Source organism: Sphaerodactylus townsendi, linkage group LG03, assembly GCF_021028975.2.
Source record: "Sphaerodactylus townsendi isolate TG3544 linkage group LG03, MPM_Stown_v2.3, whole genome shotgun sequence".
Lineage (NCBI taxonomy): Eukaryota > Metazoa > Chordata > Lepidosauria > Squamata > Sphaerodactylidae > Sphaerodactylus > Sphaerodactylus townsendi.
In genome coordinates, this window is record NC_059427.1 from 14,302,990 (window position 1) to 14,321,557 (window position 18,568).

The 18,568-nt window shown below is 48.7% G+C and overlaps 1 protein-coding gene across 1 annotated transcript in view; it reads left to right on the forward strand.

The window, feature by feature from the left end:
- CFB (complement factor B) overlaps window positions 1-18,568 on the forward strand; it is an 86,960-nt gene that overhangs the window by 19,076 nt on the left and 49,316 nt on the right. Inside the window, exons 7-13 of the mRNA XM_048487245.1 lie at window positions 4,000-4,141; window positions 5,710-5,841; window positions 5,998-6,087; window positions 8,538-8,678; window positions 10,829-10,926; window positions 12,153-12,264; window positions 17,502-17,664. Of these exons, the coding sequence (XP_048343202.1) occupies window positions 4,000-4,141; window positions 5,710-5,841; window positions 5,998-6,087; window positions 8,538-8,678; window positions 10,829-10,926; window positions 12,153-12,264; window positions 17,502-17,664 (878 nt within the window). The remainder of the gene's footprint in view (window positions 1-3,999; window positions 4,142-5,709; window positions 5,842-5,997; window positions 6,088-8,537; window positions 8,679-10,828; window positions 10,927-12,152; window positions 12,265-17,501; window positions 17,665-18,568) is intronic.

Consider the following 18,568-nt stretch of genomic DNA (forward strand, 5'->3'; position numbering starts at 1 on the left):
TTCTTGTCTAAGAAGGCACAGTTCCTTCTCCTCATTGGGACTCATCGCGGTAGATTCTACCTTTGGGCAGTTAAGCCCCTGGCTGTATTACGATTTTGCAGTCAGTGTCTCTATGGGGTGGCAACTGATCGCATTCTTGCTCCTGAAATACTCTGGCTAAATCTTGGTAAGCCGGTGGAATGCCGGTAGAATCGGGAGCAATTAGAGCGTGCATCGCTGATGAAGCCAGAGGCCCGGTGTGTCAGGAGAAGCGAGTTTTCCCCCCAATTCATGTGTTCACCGCCCAGGGAGGGTCAGTGAATTCTAAGATCCTTTTCTTTCCAAATGAATTTTGGTTCATGCAACAACAACCATGGCATGCCCAGAACTATGGAGTGTTTGGCCACTGGCGCCAGAATAAAACTAATTTTCTCCCAATGGTCGAAGACAGCGGAGGAGAACCGGTTGCGTTTTGAACTGGGCTGGTCCTTCGCTCCCGAGAGGACTGCCGTCCATTTGGGTGAATGGTATGGGCTTAGCCAGGGGGACTTGGTCTAGACCTAGTTCCTCCGCCACCTGGGGCCGCATTAAGCAATGGGAGCAGCCAGAATCTACAAGGGCTGAGGCTATAATACGAGTATGCTTAGCGGGGTTGGCCAGAAGCGCATGGATTGTCATGGGAGCGCTGCCTTCACTCACCGATGTCTGGAGTCGAACCCATGTCCATGGGGGCTGAAGAAAGGCAAACAGCTGCTTCCCCCTCCTCTGGGTCGCTTTCGACAACTGCCTTGGGCCGAGCCTGTTGGGGCGGCCCGGATTTGCGTGGTGGCTTGGCAGATGGGGATGCTTGGCAGCGGCCGGAGCGGTTGGCTTCTGTTTTTTCGGGCAGCTGGCAGCTAGATGACCTGGTCCCCCGCCGTAAAGACACAATCCCAGACGGCGACGGCGCTCGGTGGTGGTCTCGGTAGGGGCGGCTGGGCTTGGCTTGGTGGTCGCAGTGGCGGGTTTTGGGCGTGGGCGGCCCCCGGCACGGCGTATTCAAGCGAGGCGCCACCTGGGATCCCAATTGATCAATCAGCGATAGTGCGGGGAATCCGAATTAAAAACACCGTTTCACGCAACTTGCGTCGACAGCATCCGAGAAGTATTAGCATTTCATGCGCTCAGGCCACTCAGGAGGGAGTCGAGCAGCCGCCGCACGAAATTCACGGGCAAATTCTGCAAGCGAAGCGGTTTGCCTTGCTGAATAGATTTGATGGTGCGGATAGCTTCATTTTCAGCACCCGGATCTTGGAAGCGAGCCCTTAAGGCTTGGAGGAATCACGGGCACCGTCGCGAGTATCTTCATCTTGCAGGTTCAAAAGAGTCACAAACCAGTCGGCTGCTGCCCCATCCAGGACTGAGCCGATGTCCCGTATTTTTTCACGCTCAGACCGGTATAAATCGTCATAGTCCTCCATGTGGGCATCGAGTTGCAAGATGAAGTAGGGAAGTTTGGAAGCGGTCCCATCGAAACGGGCAGGTATTGGAGGTCTGTAGTATCCCCTCTCCACGGCCCTGGGCGCCCGCAGGGGCAGCGGTTGCGCAGGTTGAGCAGGTTGAGGCAGCGGTTGCGCAGGGGGGGCCGGAATCGGTGGAGGTGGAGGTACCAACGCCGGTGCCGCTGGCGTTCCGGTGGGAGCCAGTCCTTGGGAGGTGGCAGGACCCAGCAGCGTCGCCCCTCTGGCGCCGGCTGTACCAGTGACAGCGTAGACTCCAACTTGGGTTGTCCTGTTCTGCTGCTTCTTCAGTTCCCTCTCCAAGGCAGCCAGCTCTCTCTCCTTGCGAGTCAACGCATCCTGGTGCGCATGCAAAGCTGCTTTCTCTCGTTCCAATTTAGCCAGTTCGTCCCGTTGAACAGCTGCAGTAAGTTCACTTTGCGTGCGCAAGGCCTGAACGCTTTCGCGTTGACGCTGTAAGTTCAGTTTGGAGTGTTCCAGGACCTTATCATGGACTGATAGATTCTGCGCATATTGCCGTTGCAGCGCGTCTTTGGTACGGTCCAATTCGAGTTGGATTTCTTTGCGCTGCTGTTCCCGGTCTCTTTGCAGGTTTTCACGCTCTTGCTGCAGCTGTTCTCGTTCCTCTTCCCATAGCTGCCGTTCACGGGCCCATGCTTCTTGGGCATCTCGCAGTCGGCCCACTTCCTCATCCCAGCTCTCTTTCGATGGGAGAGGGAATAGATCCGGATGGGAGTGCAGGCTTTCTCCGGACTCCTCTTCATCTGAACGCAGGACGTCGTGCCCACCCGGTGGCTCCACGGGGCATCTCAGATGCAGCCGCTGGTCCGGGATCTGGGGGTTCCGATCGGAAGACGGTGCGGATACCCCTCCCAATCCCGGTATAGTCCCAGTTTCACCGGTGGTCTTCGGACGGGCCCCAGTGCTATGCCACGGTGGATCTTTGGGAGCATCACCAAAATACGAGTCCAGGAATCGTTCAATGGACTCCTGTGTTGCCGCATGAAAGGTGGTCAGGCCCGTCTCCTCCGTGACAGGTTGCATCTGAGGTTTGTAATCCATACGAAACGGGTAGATATCCGATCCACAGGCGCTCGATCCATAGACAGCGCCCCAAACGACTCATGTAAGTCCCCATGGTCGTCTTCACGTCCCTCGTTCCAACGGAGTAAGGGAAGACTCGTGCTGATACGAGGACGGGAAAGAGTCACCAGCGAGACCCGTTCTCCCGCCGGTTCCTCCAAATCCAGAAGGGAGAGCTCGGAGCCCTCTTTGGGGGCTACCGAACCTTCCACAGGAATATTCAACCTCTCCATGCCAAGACACCAGAGGTCCACTGCACTAGGAAGATAGATGAACGATGGATTCCTGCCACAATGTAAGGAATTCCATAGAAGCAGAAATAAAAGGCTTTTGGGTGTAAAAGACCGTTTATTCAGACATCTTAGAAAGCTCATGTACACGCCGTGGCAGGAATAACATTTCCCGCCAGAAGCACAGGTTATAACTCTATCCATCCCATCCCCCTCCCGGCTTCCCATGGGAACGGAGGACTCATCTCCCTCGCAGAGATAAGGTCTCCGCCGCAGAAGCTGGCCCATCGCCCGGGTTGTGGAATGTAGTCAAGGCCAGGCGGCTGACCCGCTCATCAACACCACTGAATCCTTTACACATAGGTTGATTCCCCATGGGATACTCATGGTAGACATCCCAGTTCAAGGAAGGACTGCCCACAGCTCCCGGGCCAAATTCGGCTCTGTCCCGGCCCTGCCCTGTGATATCCTCCTCATCCTGGGATTTTCAAAAATCACCAGGAAGTAGATCGTTTCTGATGAACCTGGGATGAGGCCAGTATCATGGGGAATCGTCACCATATCCCGGGTTATTTTTCCCTCCCTAAGTCTCTGTTCAAGCTGTCAGCCAATCACAGCACACAGTGGCCTGGGCATGCTCAGAGCGGGCGACTCAGGGTGGGCAGGAACACTCCTTTTAAAAAATGTTTTCTTCTTGGATACACAGCTACAACCATGCAAAGGAGAAAACTGGAATGTGCCTTTTTTGTGTGCTGTTCTTGGCCACGAAGCTCTATGCTTTGTGGCTATGCGGCTACATGGCTACATAGCCGTGACAGGGGGAAAAAAGGGAACACTCGTTCATGTTCCCACCCCAAAGCAACAGCCAATCAGAGAACTATCAACAAAAGAGCCGCTGAGCTGATCCCGGGCTCGTGGAAAGGAGGTGGACATTTTCAACTCGAGTTTCAACTCGAGACCTCGGTTGCAGTGGGGAGGGACACACTGGGATAAAAGGGTACTTGTATTTTATGGTCCCGGTCGGAATGGATGTTTTGGAGATAATTTAATTCATAGTGCTGCCATAAGTTGGAAGCAAGCTCACGGTGCGTGACACATACACTCAATAGCAGGAAAAGGGATCCCGATCATAGGATTTCCACAGATCCCTTCCTTTCTCTCCTTACCCTGATTTACTTTCATGCCCCTTCTGTCATTCCCACTTCCAGATTGCCAGCTTCGAAATGCCCATCAGGTTCGCCTTGTTCTCTTACGCCAGCCAGCCCAAGACAATAGTTGACACCTTTGATGATATAGCTGAAGACCCAGACCTGGTTATTGAAAAGATGAAGAACGACATGAAATATGAAGGTATCAACAGCCAGCAGCGGGTTCTGATTCTATTTTAAAACTCACTATACTATTGATAAGAGTCTGAACTGCAAACGTTACACACGGGACTGTCACTATGTGTATATGTTTGACGTATTTATCTGTTTTTTTTATGGACAATTGTGTTATTATAATATGGAATGCCAATAAAGGCCTAAATTATTATTTATTTTAAAACTCGGGGTCTGGGAATTGCTTGGGAGTACCTATTGACTGCAGCCTTGCCAAGCCTAATGACAAGATTTTATGTAAGCTTGGATATAGGCTGTTCACAGATCCCATCCCATCATGGTTCTGGAAAACATGCTGTTAAGAACATAAGAAATAGCCTGCTGGATCAGACCGGAGTCCATCTAGTCCAGCATTCTGCTACTCGCAGTGGCCCACCAGGTGCCTTTGGGAGCTCACATGCAGGAGGTGAAAGCAATGGCCTTCTGCTGCTGCTGCTTCCCCCGAGCACCTGGTCTGCTAAGGCATTTGCAATCTGAGATCAAGGAGGATCAAGATTGGTAGCCATAGATTGACTTCTCCTCCATAAATCTGTCCAAGCCCTGTTAAATATTGTATCAAGGAATATTTTATATATTTATTTATTTTTGAGTTTTTTATACCGCCCTACCCCCGAAGGGCTCTGGGCAGTGAACAACAGATTAAAACAACATACAATTAAAACCATTTAAAACAGAACGATCAGCATATAAAAACAGCGTCCGTAACAAAATTCTTATTAAAACCCTCTCAAAAAAACCGGGGAGAGAGGGTCCCATAGGTGGTAAGGGACCTCAACACAGGAAACTAAAGTAGAGGGAGGGGGAAGGAGGGGAAGAAGGGAGAGGGGAGGGGAGGGGAGGGAAAAGGGGGAGGGGGCACATCAGCGGCCAGACACTCCAAAAGCCCAGTGGAACAACTCCGTCTTACAGGCCCTGCGGAACTCACCGAGATCCCGCAGGGCCCGGATAGCTGGAGGTAGAGTGTTCCACCAGGCAGGGGCCAGGGCTGTACAAGTCCTGGCCCGAGTGATACATATTCCAAAAACATGTATCAAATTATTCAAGTACATATGGATGGCAGCAAGAGTAATACATGCAGCTAAATGAAAGGCAGAGAACTATCCGAACCTGAATGAATGGATAAGTAAATTCACAAAATATGGCAAAGCTAACATCTTTTATACGTAACAGATCAATTTCAGAATTTCAAGATAAGTGGGATGTCGTCTTTGATTATACAGCTGAAAAAGAAGGAGAAAGTTAAAGTGAAACCAAAATAGAAGAAAGATCTAGGCAATATATGTGTTATAATAAATATGTTATTCGCTATGAGGATATACTGAAAAGACAAAGCAATGTAATCTTTTAAAATGTCATTTGAGACAGTAAGCTTCACCCAAACTGTAAGAATATGAAAGTTTATGTTTTGTGTATATGTCTGTGCTTATTATGCGTATTGAAGTAATTTTTTTAAAAAACTGGTTTTTTAAGTTTGGGAGGTAGCAAAATAGAAGTGCATACAACTCGGCTGGTGGGTCTGTTTGTTTCCTCTTGCAGATCATGGCAACGCAACAGGGACCAATATCCAAGCAGCACTGATGGCTGTCTACCGCATGATGATTAGCCACCATGCAGCTAACAATAAGCACTGGGATAAAATCCGCCATGCCATCATCCTGCTCACGGATGGTGAGGACTGGAAAGGGAGGCACAAAAGACTTGCGGGTTTCCATATTGCAGAAACCAGGGCAGAGTCCAGCCTCTCAACGTTTACCTCAATGGCACCCTTGTGAGTGGGCTGGGAAATATCACCCCTCTTGCTAAATTATTTGGGTGTTCTTTTAGGGAAGTCCAATATGGGCGGCTCCGCCACAAATGCTGTGAGCAAGATAGAAGACTTCCTGAATGTGAAAGAAAACCGGAAAGACTATCTGGGTAAGCTGGATAAAGCCCGCTTTGTTAAAGCAATGTTTATGTAGTCAGACTTTAGGGAGGGCCCCTCCTCTTCACTGTGTAAACCTAATTTCTCATAAAGATTGGCAGGGGATTCCTCAGGAGCTCTGGGAAAGAATGCCAACTTTGCACACAAGCTCAGTATGGTTAAGAGCAGCGGACTCTAATATGGTTCCCCACTCCTCCACATGAAGCCTAAAAGAGATAGAAAAAGTGCAGAGAAGGCCTAAAAGCCTTGAAGAGATAGAAAAAGTGCAGAGAAGGGCGACGAGGATGATTGAGGGACTGCAGCACCTTCCTTATGAGGAAAGGCTGCAGCGTTTGGGACTCTTTAGTTTGGAGAGGAGACGTCTGAGGGGGGATATGATTGAAGTCTATAAAATTATGCATGGGGTAGAAAATGTTGACAGAGAGAAATTTTTCTCTCTTTCTCACAATACTAGAACCAGGGGGCATTCATTGAAAATGCTGGGGGGAAGAATTAGAACTAATAAAAGGAAACACTTCTTCACGCAACGTGTGATTGGTGTTTGGAATATGCTGCCACAGGAGGTGGTGATGGCCACTAACCTGGATAGCTTTAAAAGGGGCTTGGACAGATTTATGGAGGAGAAGTCGATTTATGGCTACCAATCTTGATCCTCTTTGATCTGAGATTGCAAATGCCTTAACAGTCCAGGTGCTCGGGAGCAACAGCCACAGAAGGCCATTGCTTTCACATCCTACATGTGAACTCCCAAAGGCACCTGGTGGGCCACTGCGAGTAGCAGAGAGCTGGACTAGATGGACTCTGGTCTGATCCAGCTGGCTTGTTCTTATGTTCTTATGTTCTTAAGCCTGCTGAGTGACCTTGGCCCAGTCATAGTTCTCTCAGAACTCCCTCAGCCATACTTACCCCACAAATAACCTGTAATTGTAGGGAGAAAAGCTAAAGCTCAGTATGAGGAAAGGCTAGTGAGAGATGCTAAACACAACAAAAAAAAACAGGTTTTGGTTAAGTTCACAGGACAGAAAAAAACAAGGAAGTGGTAGGCCCATGGGAAGTGAAACTTCAACAGATGAAGAGAGGACAGAACAGCTTCATTGAACTGTGTCAAGACCTGGGCTGCAAAAAGCCAGAGCTGGCGCTCAAACTTTTGCAGCTAGTATATATCTCCAAACGTTACCCATTCAGATGTTCTCCCCTCTCGCTGATTCCCACAATTGCCTGCCTGAGAAAAGGATAGTGTGAATACAGCATTGTTATGGGTTTGCCCAAGGCCAGCAACCGACATACTCCCTTCTCCAGGAAATGGGAGAGAGGGAGAAGGTTTGCATACTTTGCTAGTTACAAGCAAGCCATTGGAAAACAGAAAGGCCCTCATGCTGCAGATAACAGCAAGTTGCAGGTGTGACCTTGGCTTCAGCCCCAGCACAAGCCAGGCCTGACAGGGAAGCTCGTTGCTTGTTGACAAGGGATGTGATGTAATGGTCAGAGTGTCCAATTGGGACTGGGGTGATCCAAGTTCAAGTCCCCACTTTGCCATGACGCTTGTTGAATCCCCTTGGACCAATCACTGTCTCTCAGCCAAATCTCCCTGACAGGATCTTTTGTGAGGATGACAATAGAGCAGTGATGGCGAACCTTTTCGAGACCGAGTGCCCAAATTGCCACCCAAAACCCACTTATTTATCGCAAAGTGCCAACCCGGCAATTTAACCTGAATGCTGAGGTTTTAGTTTAGAAAAAACGGTTGGCTCCCTCTTCCTCCGCCTCACCCGCTCGAGTAGGGGCCAGCCTGCTCTAGCCTCCAGCAAGTCCCGCGCGCACCGCTCTGTGCCTCTCTAGCATCTCTGCCTCCTCTGCGCATCCCCCCCTCGGGCAGCAGCTACCTGGAGCACAGGCACCAGGCCCACCAGCCGAGTCCTCCCTGCTCACCACGGTGCGCGCACGTCGTGCTAAGTGGCCCAGGCCAGCCTAGATGTGTGTGTGAGGGGGAGGGTGATTTTCCGCCCTCCACATGACGAACTCTGTGTGCGCGTGCCCACAGAGAGGGCTCCGAGTGCCCCCTCTGGCACCCGTGCCGTAGGTTCGCCATCACTGCAATAGAGGAATCCCAATCATGTATACATTGTTTTGAGCTCCTTGGAGGAAGGGTGGGGAAAATATGAGACCGGAAGTTGTTCACATTTAGAAATTGTTTTAGAAGTCAAGTAAAAGCCTATCCCTTTCAGATGTTTCCTAATACACCGGGTTCATCTTACCTCATTCATTGCTAGCTGCGAGGACTGCCAATTCTTACTTGTAAGTTCACTAGTAACATTTTCTTTCCTCAATGGGTAGGGTAGACTGTGGCAGCAGAATAAATGCATTTAACAAACAGAATTGTTCTAGCGTAAACTTTCATGAGTTTGAGTTCACCCCATAAGATGTGTTTATGTGACTCATTCAGATATCTATGTCTTTGGTGTTGGAAACCTGGATGTGGACTGGAACGCCATGAATGAGGTGGCATCTAAGAAGGAGGGCGAGAGACACGTCTTCATACTGAAAGGTCCTGCGGAGCTCAGAAAAGCCTTTGAGGATGTTCTGGGTGAGTCCAGTCCCTCACCCAGATGGATTGAGAGGGAAGGAGCAGGATTGGTTTGGGAGCAAAGTATAAAGAAACGATAAAATTAGCAACTGAGATTATAGGGCAGTGATGGTGAACCTTTTCGAGACCGAGTGCCCAAATTGCAACCCCAAACCCACTTATTTATCACAAAGTGTCAACATAGCAATTTAACCTGAATACTGAGGCTTTAGTTTAGAAAAAATGGTTGGCTCCGAGACGTGTGTTACTCGGGAGTAAGCTTGGTGGTAGTCGGTGACTTTGCTTTGAAGCAACCGTGCAACTCTTCCAACGGGTGAATCACGGCCCTAGGAGAATTTACTCAGAAGCAATTCCCATTGCCAGCAACTGAGCTTACTGCCAGGTAAAAAATCATGCTTTAGTTCTTCGCATGAAAATCAATGGGGTTTAACAGCGCTTAACAGGGTTACCTACACTGCTTCCCCAAAACTAGGTCTTAGGTTTAATGCTAATAATTGAGCCCAGCGGCCCAGGCCAGCCTAGATGGGGGGGGGGGGGTGCGACTCTGTTTGTGTGTGCCCACAGAGAGGGCTCTGAGTGCCACCTCTGGGACCCGTGCCATAGATTTGCCACCACTGTTATAGGGGAAAGTGTGGAAGAGATTGCTGCTGAGAGTTTTTCAAAGATATACCCGTTTGAGCTCAAGTAAGGTGACACTCCTGAACTGAACAGGAAGTGTGGATGTGTGGGAATGAAGGGACACGAAATGCTGAGGAAGTAGCTAAAGGCCAATTCTGCATGGAGTGCTTCCCACAATACGCCTCACCCTGCAGTAGCTTTGCAATGGGGTCTCCTCACATTTCTTTGTATGTGAAAAGATACCCCACTGCCTGCTGCGTGGCTTGTATGGCTTGCCTGCCCTTCCTTCCGAGTCGCTTCCTTGTCCAGCACAAGACTGAAGATTGCTGGCTTTTTTTTTTGGAGCCCTTCCAATGTAATGTTGATATTCTTTATGTCAATATTGTCAGATTGCTGTCACTGTTTTTTGTTTTTATAGGGAAATGGCAGCTATCTATCTCCGCGAAGTGTGGGGGACCCTGCCCCAGTGGTGGGATCCAAACATTTTAGTAACAGGTTCCCATGGTGGTGGGATTCAAACAGTGGCGTAGTGCCAGTGGGGCTGGGCGGGGCACAATGGGGGCGTGTCTGGGCATTCCAGGGGCGGGGCATTGCTGGGCGGGGCTGTGGCAAGGACGCAGCTGCTGCGCCAGTCCTTGAGCGGGAAACACGCCGGTGCACCTCCTGCTAGACTGCTTCAAGTTCTGCATACTACTGCTGAGGAGCAGAGGAGGGGCGTAACTAAGGCCAAAATCACGTGGCAAAATCACCAATGAGTAACCCCCTCTCGGCACACACAAATAATTAGTAACCTACTCTCGGGAACCTGTGAGAACCTGCTGGATCCCACCTCTGCCCTCCCCCCAACTTTTCACAGGGATCAACAGCCAGCATTGCTTTTAAAAAAACACAATGATAGCAGTCCACACAATATTGATCTAAGGAATATTGATAATACATTTAAAGGACTCAAAAACAAGCCAACAATCTTCAGTGTTGTGTTGCAGGAGGGAGTGTCCTGGAGGGAGCGAAACCCCAAAGTGTGGGGGAAACATCAGGGTTTTCCCGCTCTCACTAACTGCTGGTCTTCTGGGATGTTCAGTGATGCAAGTGGGATCCTGTCAGTTCAGAAATCTCTGCCCTGGAAGAAAATTACCCTCGCGACTTGGCAGAGCACCAGTGAACAATCGGCCAAAGAGCATCACCTCAGTGTTTCAAGTTTCCATGTAAACGACTGAAAAAAGTGTGGCGCCATCGACTGATTTACATTCAGGCCCCTTCCACACATGCAGAATAATGCACTTTCAATCCACTTTCAAGGCACGTTGCAGCTGGATTTTACTGTGCGGAGTAGCCAAATCCACTTGCAAACCATTGTGAAAGCGGATTGTAAGTGCATTATTCTGCATGTGCGGATGGGGCCTCAGTTGCAGAACAAACACCAGTTGGTAATGTTTGATGACTCATTACTCAGGTCTGGCTCTATGCCAGCTTGTAAGAAAGCAACATGCATCGAGAATAAATGTCCCTCCTTTCCTTTCCGTTATTCTCAGATCCAAGAGATCTAGAGGATCTATGCGGTATGGCAAACAACTCTGCTAGCGCCAATTGGTTACAACAGCAACCATGGCATGTGTTTCTCCAACAAAGTGTAAGTAACACCAGTTGCTTTTCCTAACGTAATATTTAATTCCCCCCTCCCAGATCTCCAAAATACCCTCCATATTACATTTACATTTTAATTAATGTAGCCATAAGCTGCATAAGCTGGGAAAAAGAAGTTAAGCCATCATCCCTCTTGTTGCTGCTCAGCTATACTCTTTTCCACTAAAAGATGATAGTAGAATTATATATTGCCGTATATACTTGAGTATAAGCTGACCCGAATATAAGCCAAGACACCTAATTTTACCACAAAAAACTGGGAAACTTATTGACTCGTGTATAAGCCTTCAAACTTGACTCAGTAGCAGTTAAAAACAGAAGATTTGGGAGCAAGATGAGATAGAGTTGCTTAATAGAGTTTGCATTAGGGATGAGCAGCTTTCCAGCACTCTAGGAGCACAAATGAACTACTGTTTTCCTCCAAATGTAGAATAATTCTGGAATTCATAGCCATGCCAGCCTAAACTTTGCTCCAAAGAAAGTCTTTGTCTTCAGCAACATCAGTATTTGGCAGTAAACTACTGTATGAAGAATTGTATTAATCTAGAATGCAACGCACCAATAACCCTTAGGAGAGAAATGCCTCGGTTTCTTTTAACACACACACACACACACACACACACACACACACACACACACACACACACACACACACACAACCTAGTTGTAATGCTATGCAGGCTGTCCTTACAGCTTGTTTTTATGGCTCTCTGGTGAGTTAGAAAAAAAGCAGCAACCTGCTTACTGGATCCCCACAGCAGCCCCAGCTCCGGCCGTATAAAAAATGTGCTGAAAAAGTCAGCTTATACTCGAGTATATACAGTAATCTGCCATTTCCTGGACCTTCTTGGTTCTAGAATTCTCTGCTTGGGTCCTAGTGTCTTGGGGACAGAACTAGGTACATCCCTTGAACTAGATGTTAAGACTTCTAATGAGTTGTGCCCATGTAGCTCTCCATTTGGCTTGGGAAAATGGTGGGGGTGGAGGCAGGAGCACCTCCCGCCATGTCACAGTCCCTAGCAGAATTAGGCCCCTGCAGCCCTTTAAAAGGCAGTTCCTCGGTGCCCTGAACCCAGTTTGTTAAAAGTCATAACATTTAGCCTAAGCCTAAGCTAGCAGCCATTGCTACATCTTGCGGCAGCAAGTTCCAACATTTATTGTGCATTGTGTGTCTCAGCACTGAATCATCTTCCTCGGTCTCTCTCATTACAGACACAGAAAGAACCTTCTTGTCGGGGTGCCTTGATCGCAAGGACATGGGTCCTAACAGCTGCTCACTGCTTCGGCAGGTTTAACCACACTCCCAGCTGGACTGTCATTCTGGGTAAGTAACAAAAGATAATGTCCATCATGGTCGTTTGATGCTGGAAGGATTCTGGGGAGATAACTCCTGCCCTAGAAGGAGACCAGGCTAGCCTGATCTCATCAGAACTCAAAAGCTAAAGAAGGTTGGCCCTGTTTAGTACTTATATGGGAGACCACCAAAGAAGTGCAGGGTTGCTGTACAGAGGAAGGCAATGGCAAACCACCTCTGTTCATCTCTTGCCTTGATATGCTATGGAGTTGCCATATCTCAGCTGCATCTTGATATCACTTTCTACCACCAATGTAGGTCTCTCCTTGACTTCAGAAGGGCTGGGGAACCAAGGCCCAACACAAAAGCTATATCCAAAAGGCAGAGACATGCAGCCTATAGGGCAGGGATGGCGAACCTTTTCAAGACCGAGTGCCCAAACTGCAACCCAAAACCCACTTATTTATTGCAAAGTGCCAACATGGCAATTTAACCTGAATAGTGAGGTTTTAGTTTAGAACAAACGGTTGGCTCCGAGGCGTGCGTTACTCAGAAGTAAGCTTGGTGGTAGTCGGTGGCTTTACTTTGAAGCAACTGTGCAACGCTTCGAACGGGTGAATCACGACCCTAGGAGGGTTTCTTACTCAGGCATGGCAAACCCCATTAAGCCAGACAGACCGAGCCTACTCCCAGGCAAAGGGATGGCATGCTTCGTTCTTCCCATGAAAATCAGTGGGGTTTACTAACAGTGCTTAACAGGGTTACCTTACACTAGCTTCCCCTTTTAAGAACTAGGTGCTTAGGTTTAATGCTGGCAAATAATCTCCCACAGAAATAATTTGGCTTACTATTATCACATGACAAACTCTGTGCACACGTGCCCACAGAGAGGGCTCTGAGTGCCACCTCTGCCACCTGTGCCATAGGTTCACCACCACTGCTATAGGGACATGGGGTCACCCATGTCCCTGGACGCATGCCTTTCTGTCACATGGGGGGGTGCTGGGCGCCCCCCACATGATGAAATGGCAGCTGGGGCACACACCATTTCATTATGTGGGGGGGGGGCGCCGAGGGAGCCTTCCTCCCTGCAGGGAGGTGTGAGCAGGGCTCAGTCTGAGCCCCGCCCCTGAGGCCCCTGAGCATGGGGGGCACCTGGAGGAGGTGTTGCCCCCAGGCGCCATTTCCCCTCAATACGCTTCTGCCAAAAGGTCCTCAGCACTATGGTCAGAAATGATTATCCATGTAGTTTTCATTGCTGCTGCAATCAGAAGTTGCTAGAACACTATAGTGTTATACCAATGTATTCAAACAATGTATACGTTCCCAGCTTTCATGTTTTAAAAAGTAAGTATCTGGCCTTTATTGTGGGGCTGTGAGGGGAAAGGTGTGTTTGCCCTTACAATTCCACAATGAAAAAGGGCTACAAACTTACCTTTAAAAAAAAGAATACCGTGAACTAGTAAATTGTTGCAAGAGAATGTTATAATGCTATAGCAATCTAGTAATTGGCAGTTGTTTTTTAAGCATGAAGAAAAGCTCTCTGGTGTATATGAGGAGGGGAATAATGGATACATGGCTTAAAGTGGCACCAACATGGACAGGATATGAAAAAATACACCTCTCCCCATTGACATGGTATCCAAAGGCCATTTCCAAAGACTGTACCAAAACAGACTTGAGGAAGATCTCAAGAAAGTTCTCTCCAGGGGGAGGGGGAAATGGAGATGGAACAGAAGTAGGACAAAAAAGACATAATGCACATTCTCCAGAAAATGCAGGAAAACCTCTGTGTGTGAATATTCACTGATCAGTGTCTTGGTTCAGTTTAGCCTATTTAGTTATCTACTGTTGGTGTGGCTTCCCTCTGCGTATGACGCAATTTTCCTGGCTTGATGCTTGCGGGACAATTTCGTACCCAAAAAGTGTTGTGTCATTAATTTTTATGCTTACTGTGAATTAAATTGCAATAATTCCAGCAGGTTGTTGACCAAGAAAGAAATTTCCCAAACAGCACCCTTCCTTCCACTTGTTACAAAAATATATCCCCGCTACAAACATGGTTGATTTTTAAACAGCATCCACGAAACAGCTCTGGCCCATTCCTAAACCACACATGCTCTGACTCTGTAGACCAGGGGTGTCCAACTCTGGTGCCCCAGATGTTCATGGACTACGATTCCCATCAGCCTCTGCTGGGACTGATGGGAATTGTAGGCCATGAACATCTGGGGCGCCAGAGTTGGACACCCCTGCTGTAGACCACATGTGTCAAATTCGTGGTCCTCCAGATGTTCATGAACTACAATTCCCATCAGCCCTTGCCAGTATAGCCAATGCTCATGTTGGGAGGGACTGATGGGAATTGTAGTTCATGAACATCTGGAGGGCCATGAGTTGGACACCCCTGCTGTAGACTGTGCCTTAGAAACTACCATGAGTGTCCGGGGCGGGGGGGGGGGGGGGGGGTGCTGGTCCAAAGACTGGTGTCTGTTTAAAGTTCTCCATAGTGGGGTATGTGCCTTCCCTGGAATCCCGGATATTTGCATTGATAAGAATTTAGGAATATGCATGTTTTCCAACTTCTTTCTGGGTTTTTTTATTCAAAAGCACCGTGGTTGGGAGTGATGGGGGTGCACATTTATTTGGAGTGGCCGTAGGATAAAAGAGAATGATTGTTTCCGCATTCCATTTTTCTGATAAAAACTGAGCTAAGATTGCCAGCTCTGGATTAGGAAATACCTGGAGATTTGGGGGTGGAGCCTGGGGAGGGTTTTTTGGGGGGGAGGTGGGTGACTTCAACAGGGTATAATCAGAGGTGGGATCCAGCAGGTTCTCACAGGTTCCCGAGAATAGGTGACTAATTATTTGTGTGTGCCGAGAGGGGGTTACTAATTGGTGATTTTGCCACGCAATTTTTGCCTTAGTTACGCCCTCCTCTCAGCAGTAGCGCGCAGAACTTGAAGCAGTCTAGCAGGAGGTGCACCGGCGTGCGTGGCAGCCTGTGCCTGCGTGCATTTGTTTCCCGCCCAATGACCGGCGCAGCGGCTGCGTCCTTACCACAGCCCCGCCCAGGAATGCCCCGCCCCGGAATGCCCGGCCACGCCCCCGTCGTGCCCCACCCAGCCCCATTGGCGCTACACCACAGTTTGAATCCCACCACCATGGGAACCTGTTACTAAAATTTTTGGATCCCACCACTGGGTATAATGCCTTTGAGTCGCCTTCCATAGCAGCCATTTTCTCCAGAGGGACTGACCTCTGTTGGCTGGAGACCAGTTGTGATTCCAGGAGATCTCCAGGCCCCACATTCAGATTGGTAACCCTCACCACACTAAGCTACTGCCATCAGGGGCACAGGGGGAGAAAATGGCGCCCGGGGGAAAATGGTGCCTGCGATTCCGCCCTGGCCCCACGGCTCCGCCCCTTGCCTACCTTTTTCTGCCATCTGAAAACAGTTTTCTGCTCGCTGAAAACAGGCCAGGCTGGGGGGGGCAGGGCGGGGTCAAGCCTGGCGAGGTGGGGCGAGGGGCAATTTTCCGCCCCCACCGGCATGCGCCTGGCACCCCCCTCCGGCCCCTTATAGCTACACCTCTGATTCCCATGATGCAAATGTAACCCAACTTAATTCTATTATTCTCAACAGAAACTAAAAGAGTTCAGTTTTTGATAGTCTGATCCCACCTTGCAATGTTCAATACTTAACGAAAATTACAGCAAACCATTTTCCAACTTGTTATTTCTTTTCTCTTTCTTTCTTTCATAAGAGATAACGAACAGAACAGTAAATCAAATACAGAAAAAATTAATAATGGTTCAGGCCTGTTGCGCTCAAACAGACTAGCAGAGTCTCAGTCCCTTTCTGACTTTTGTCTAGCTGGGTCCCTTGGAGATGGACGGGCTTTGCAGCTCTGCTTTGCCTTTGCTGAGCCGCCTGTTCTTCTCTTCAAGAGTTCCCACATAGCCCTGGCATATCAATATATAGTTCATAACAAATTTAAACGTTTTTCTGAGGTGAACTACCTACAGGTTCAGACTCTCCAACAAATCTGGGAGAACAAAATTTCTTTACATCACAGATTGCCACCATTAACACAGCGAAGATTTTTGTGCGGTGGTGGTTGCTGTTGCCAATTAAGAACATAAGAACATAAGAACAAGCCAGCTGGATCAGACCAGAGTCCATCTAGTCCAGCACTCTGCTACTCGCAGTGGCCCACCAGGTGCCTTTGGGAGCTCACATGCAGGATGTGAAAGCAATGGCCTTCTGCGGCTGTTGCTCCCGATCACCTGGTCTGTTAAGGGCATTTTGCAATCTCTCAAGATCAAAAGGATCCAAGATTGGTAGCCATGAAATCGACTTCTCACTCCCATAAATCTGTATCCAAAGCCCCCCCCTTTAAAGCTATCCATATGTGAGTGGCCATCCCACCCACCTCCTGTGGCAGCATATTCCAAACACCAATCACAGCGTTGCGTGAAGAAGTGTTTCCTTTTATTAGTCCTAATTCTCCCCCCCAGCATTTTCAATGGATGCCCCCTGGTTCTAGTATTGTGAGAAAGACAGCAAAATTTCTCTCTGTCAACAATTTTCTTCCCATGCATAATTTTATAGACTTCCCAATCCCTATATCCCCCCCACTCCAAGGCGTCTCACTCTCCAAACTAAAGAAAAAAAAGGGTCCCAAAGCGCTGCAGCCTCTCCCTCATAAAGGAAGGTGCTCCAGGTCCCTCAATCATCCACTTGTTGCCCTCTCTCTTGCACTTTTTTTTCTATCTCCTCAATATCCTTTTTGCAGGGATCACGTGACCAAGAACTAGACACAGTTACTCCAAGTGCGGTTAAGCACATCTACCGCTATTTATATAAGGGCATGACAATTTTTGCAGTTTTATTATCAATTCCTTTCCTAATGATCCCCAGCATAGAGTTTGCCTTTTTCACAGCTGCCATGCATTGAGTGGACATTCCCATGGAACTATCCACTAAGACGCCTAAATACCTTTTTCACTCATGTGCAGAGCCAGTGAGATCTTCAGTGCCCACTCAGAACCCTGTTCGGCAAAATCCCTACCTGGCCTTGCCCATGTTCAAAAAATATTTGGTGGACGTCATGTTGGAGAACCCTGTCATATACCTTTTTTGACCTCTCTCGGATACTGGTTATGCAGGAAAAATGGTAGCAAGGATTATTAGGACAATAGAATATTTCACAGTAAAACAAATTCTGAGGCGGCTTCTTTTTTGCTTTCCCTCTACCCTGCAGGCGACAAGCCCACTGGCAGGAATGTGTTTCAAATAAAGAGGCGAATTGACCACGAGCTATACAACGTTCGAGCGAAGGAGGCCGAGGGCATCAAAGAATTCTATGACTATGACGTCTCCCTGCTCGAATTGGACGTGCCTGCACACCTAGCTGGGAAAATCAGGTAATAGTTGAACCGTTGTCTGTGGAAGTCAAAGTACTCCTTGCAGTTGCCTTCTGAGACACAGGCGGTCAGGGAAATGTGCAAAGTTGTGTGTTCACAAATTCTGGCATCCCAAGTTCAGTTGACTGATCTATCTAGTACAGTGGTGGCGAACCTTTGGCACTCCAGATGTTATGGACTACAATTCCCATCAGCCTCTGCCAGCATGGCCAATTGGCCATGCCGAAAGGGGCTGATGGGAATTGTAGTCCATAACATCTGGAGTGTCAAAGGTTCGCCACCACGGATCTAGTACGTTTCCTGTCCCACTTTTTCTAAGGAGCTCAAAACCGTGTCCGGGAATCGGAACACTAACAGAGTTGTATGAATAGCCTTTGAAAAACAAAAGGGGGGGGGGGGTTAACATGACAGAGTTCCTCTGAGCACGTGCAAAGTGCCTCTTCCCCATGATGATATTATGATAGTGAAGTCTATTTGCTACTGAGATCAGTTGTAGCAAAAGTCTTGCACAAGACTCACACCAGAGTAGGGATGGATGGGGGTGAGAGGATGGCTCTTGAAAAGGGTCCTTTTCCCAGCTTACCTGTGCCCCGCCACTCACAAGGGAGGGAGAGCCTGCCCTCCGCTGGAGGTACATGGCCAGGTGTGGTGAGGCCAGGAGGGCGTGTCCCAGCCTTCGCTGTGGTGAGGCCAGGCTGATGCATCCCAACCTTTGCCGCAGCCAGACTGAGTCTCTTTGCTCCAGGGCAGGGCCTGAGTTGGGGTGGCCCCAGCAGGGGAAGCAGTGGCCCCTTGGGCTTTTTGACCTACCTAAATGTTTCTTGGTGGCCTCAATGGTCAGTCCACCCTTGCAGCAGATGAGATGCTGGAAGATCTACAGTGACATCTCCAGAATGATTTCCCT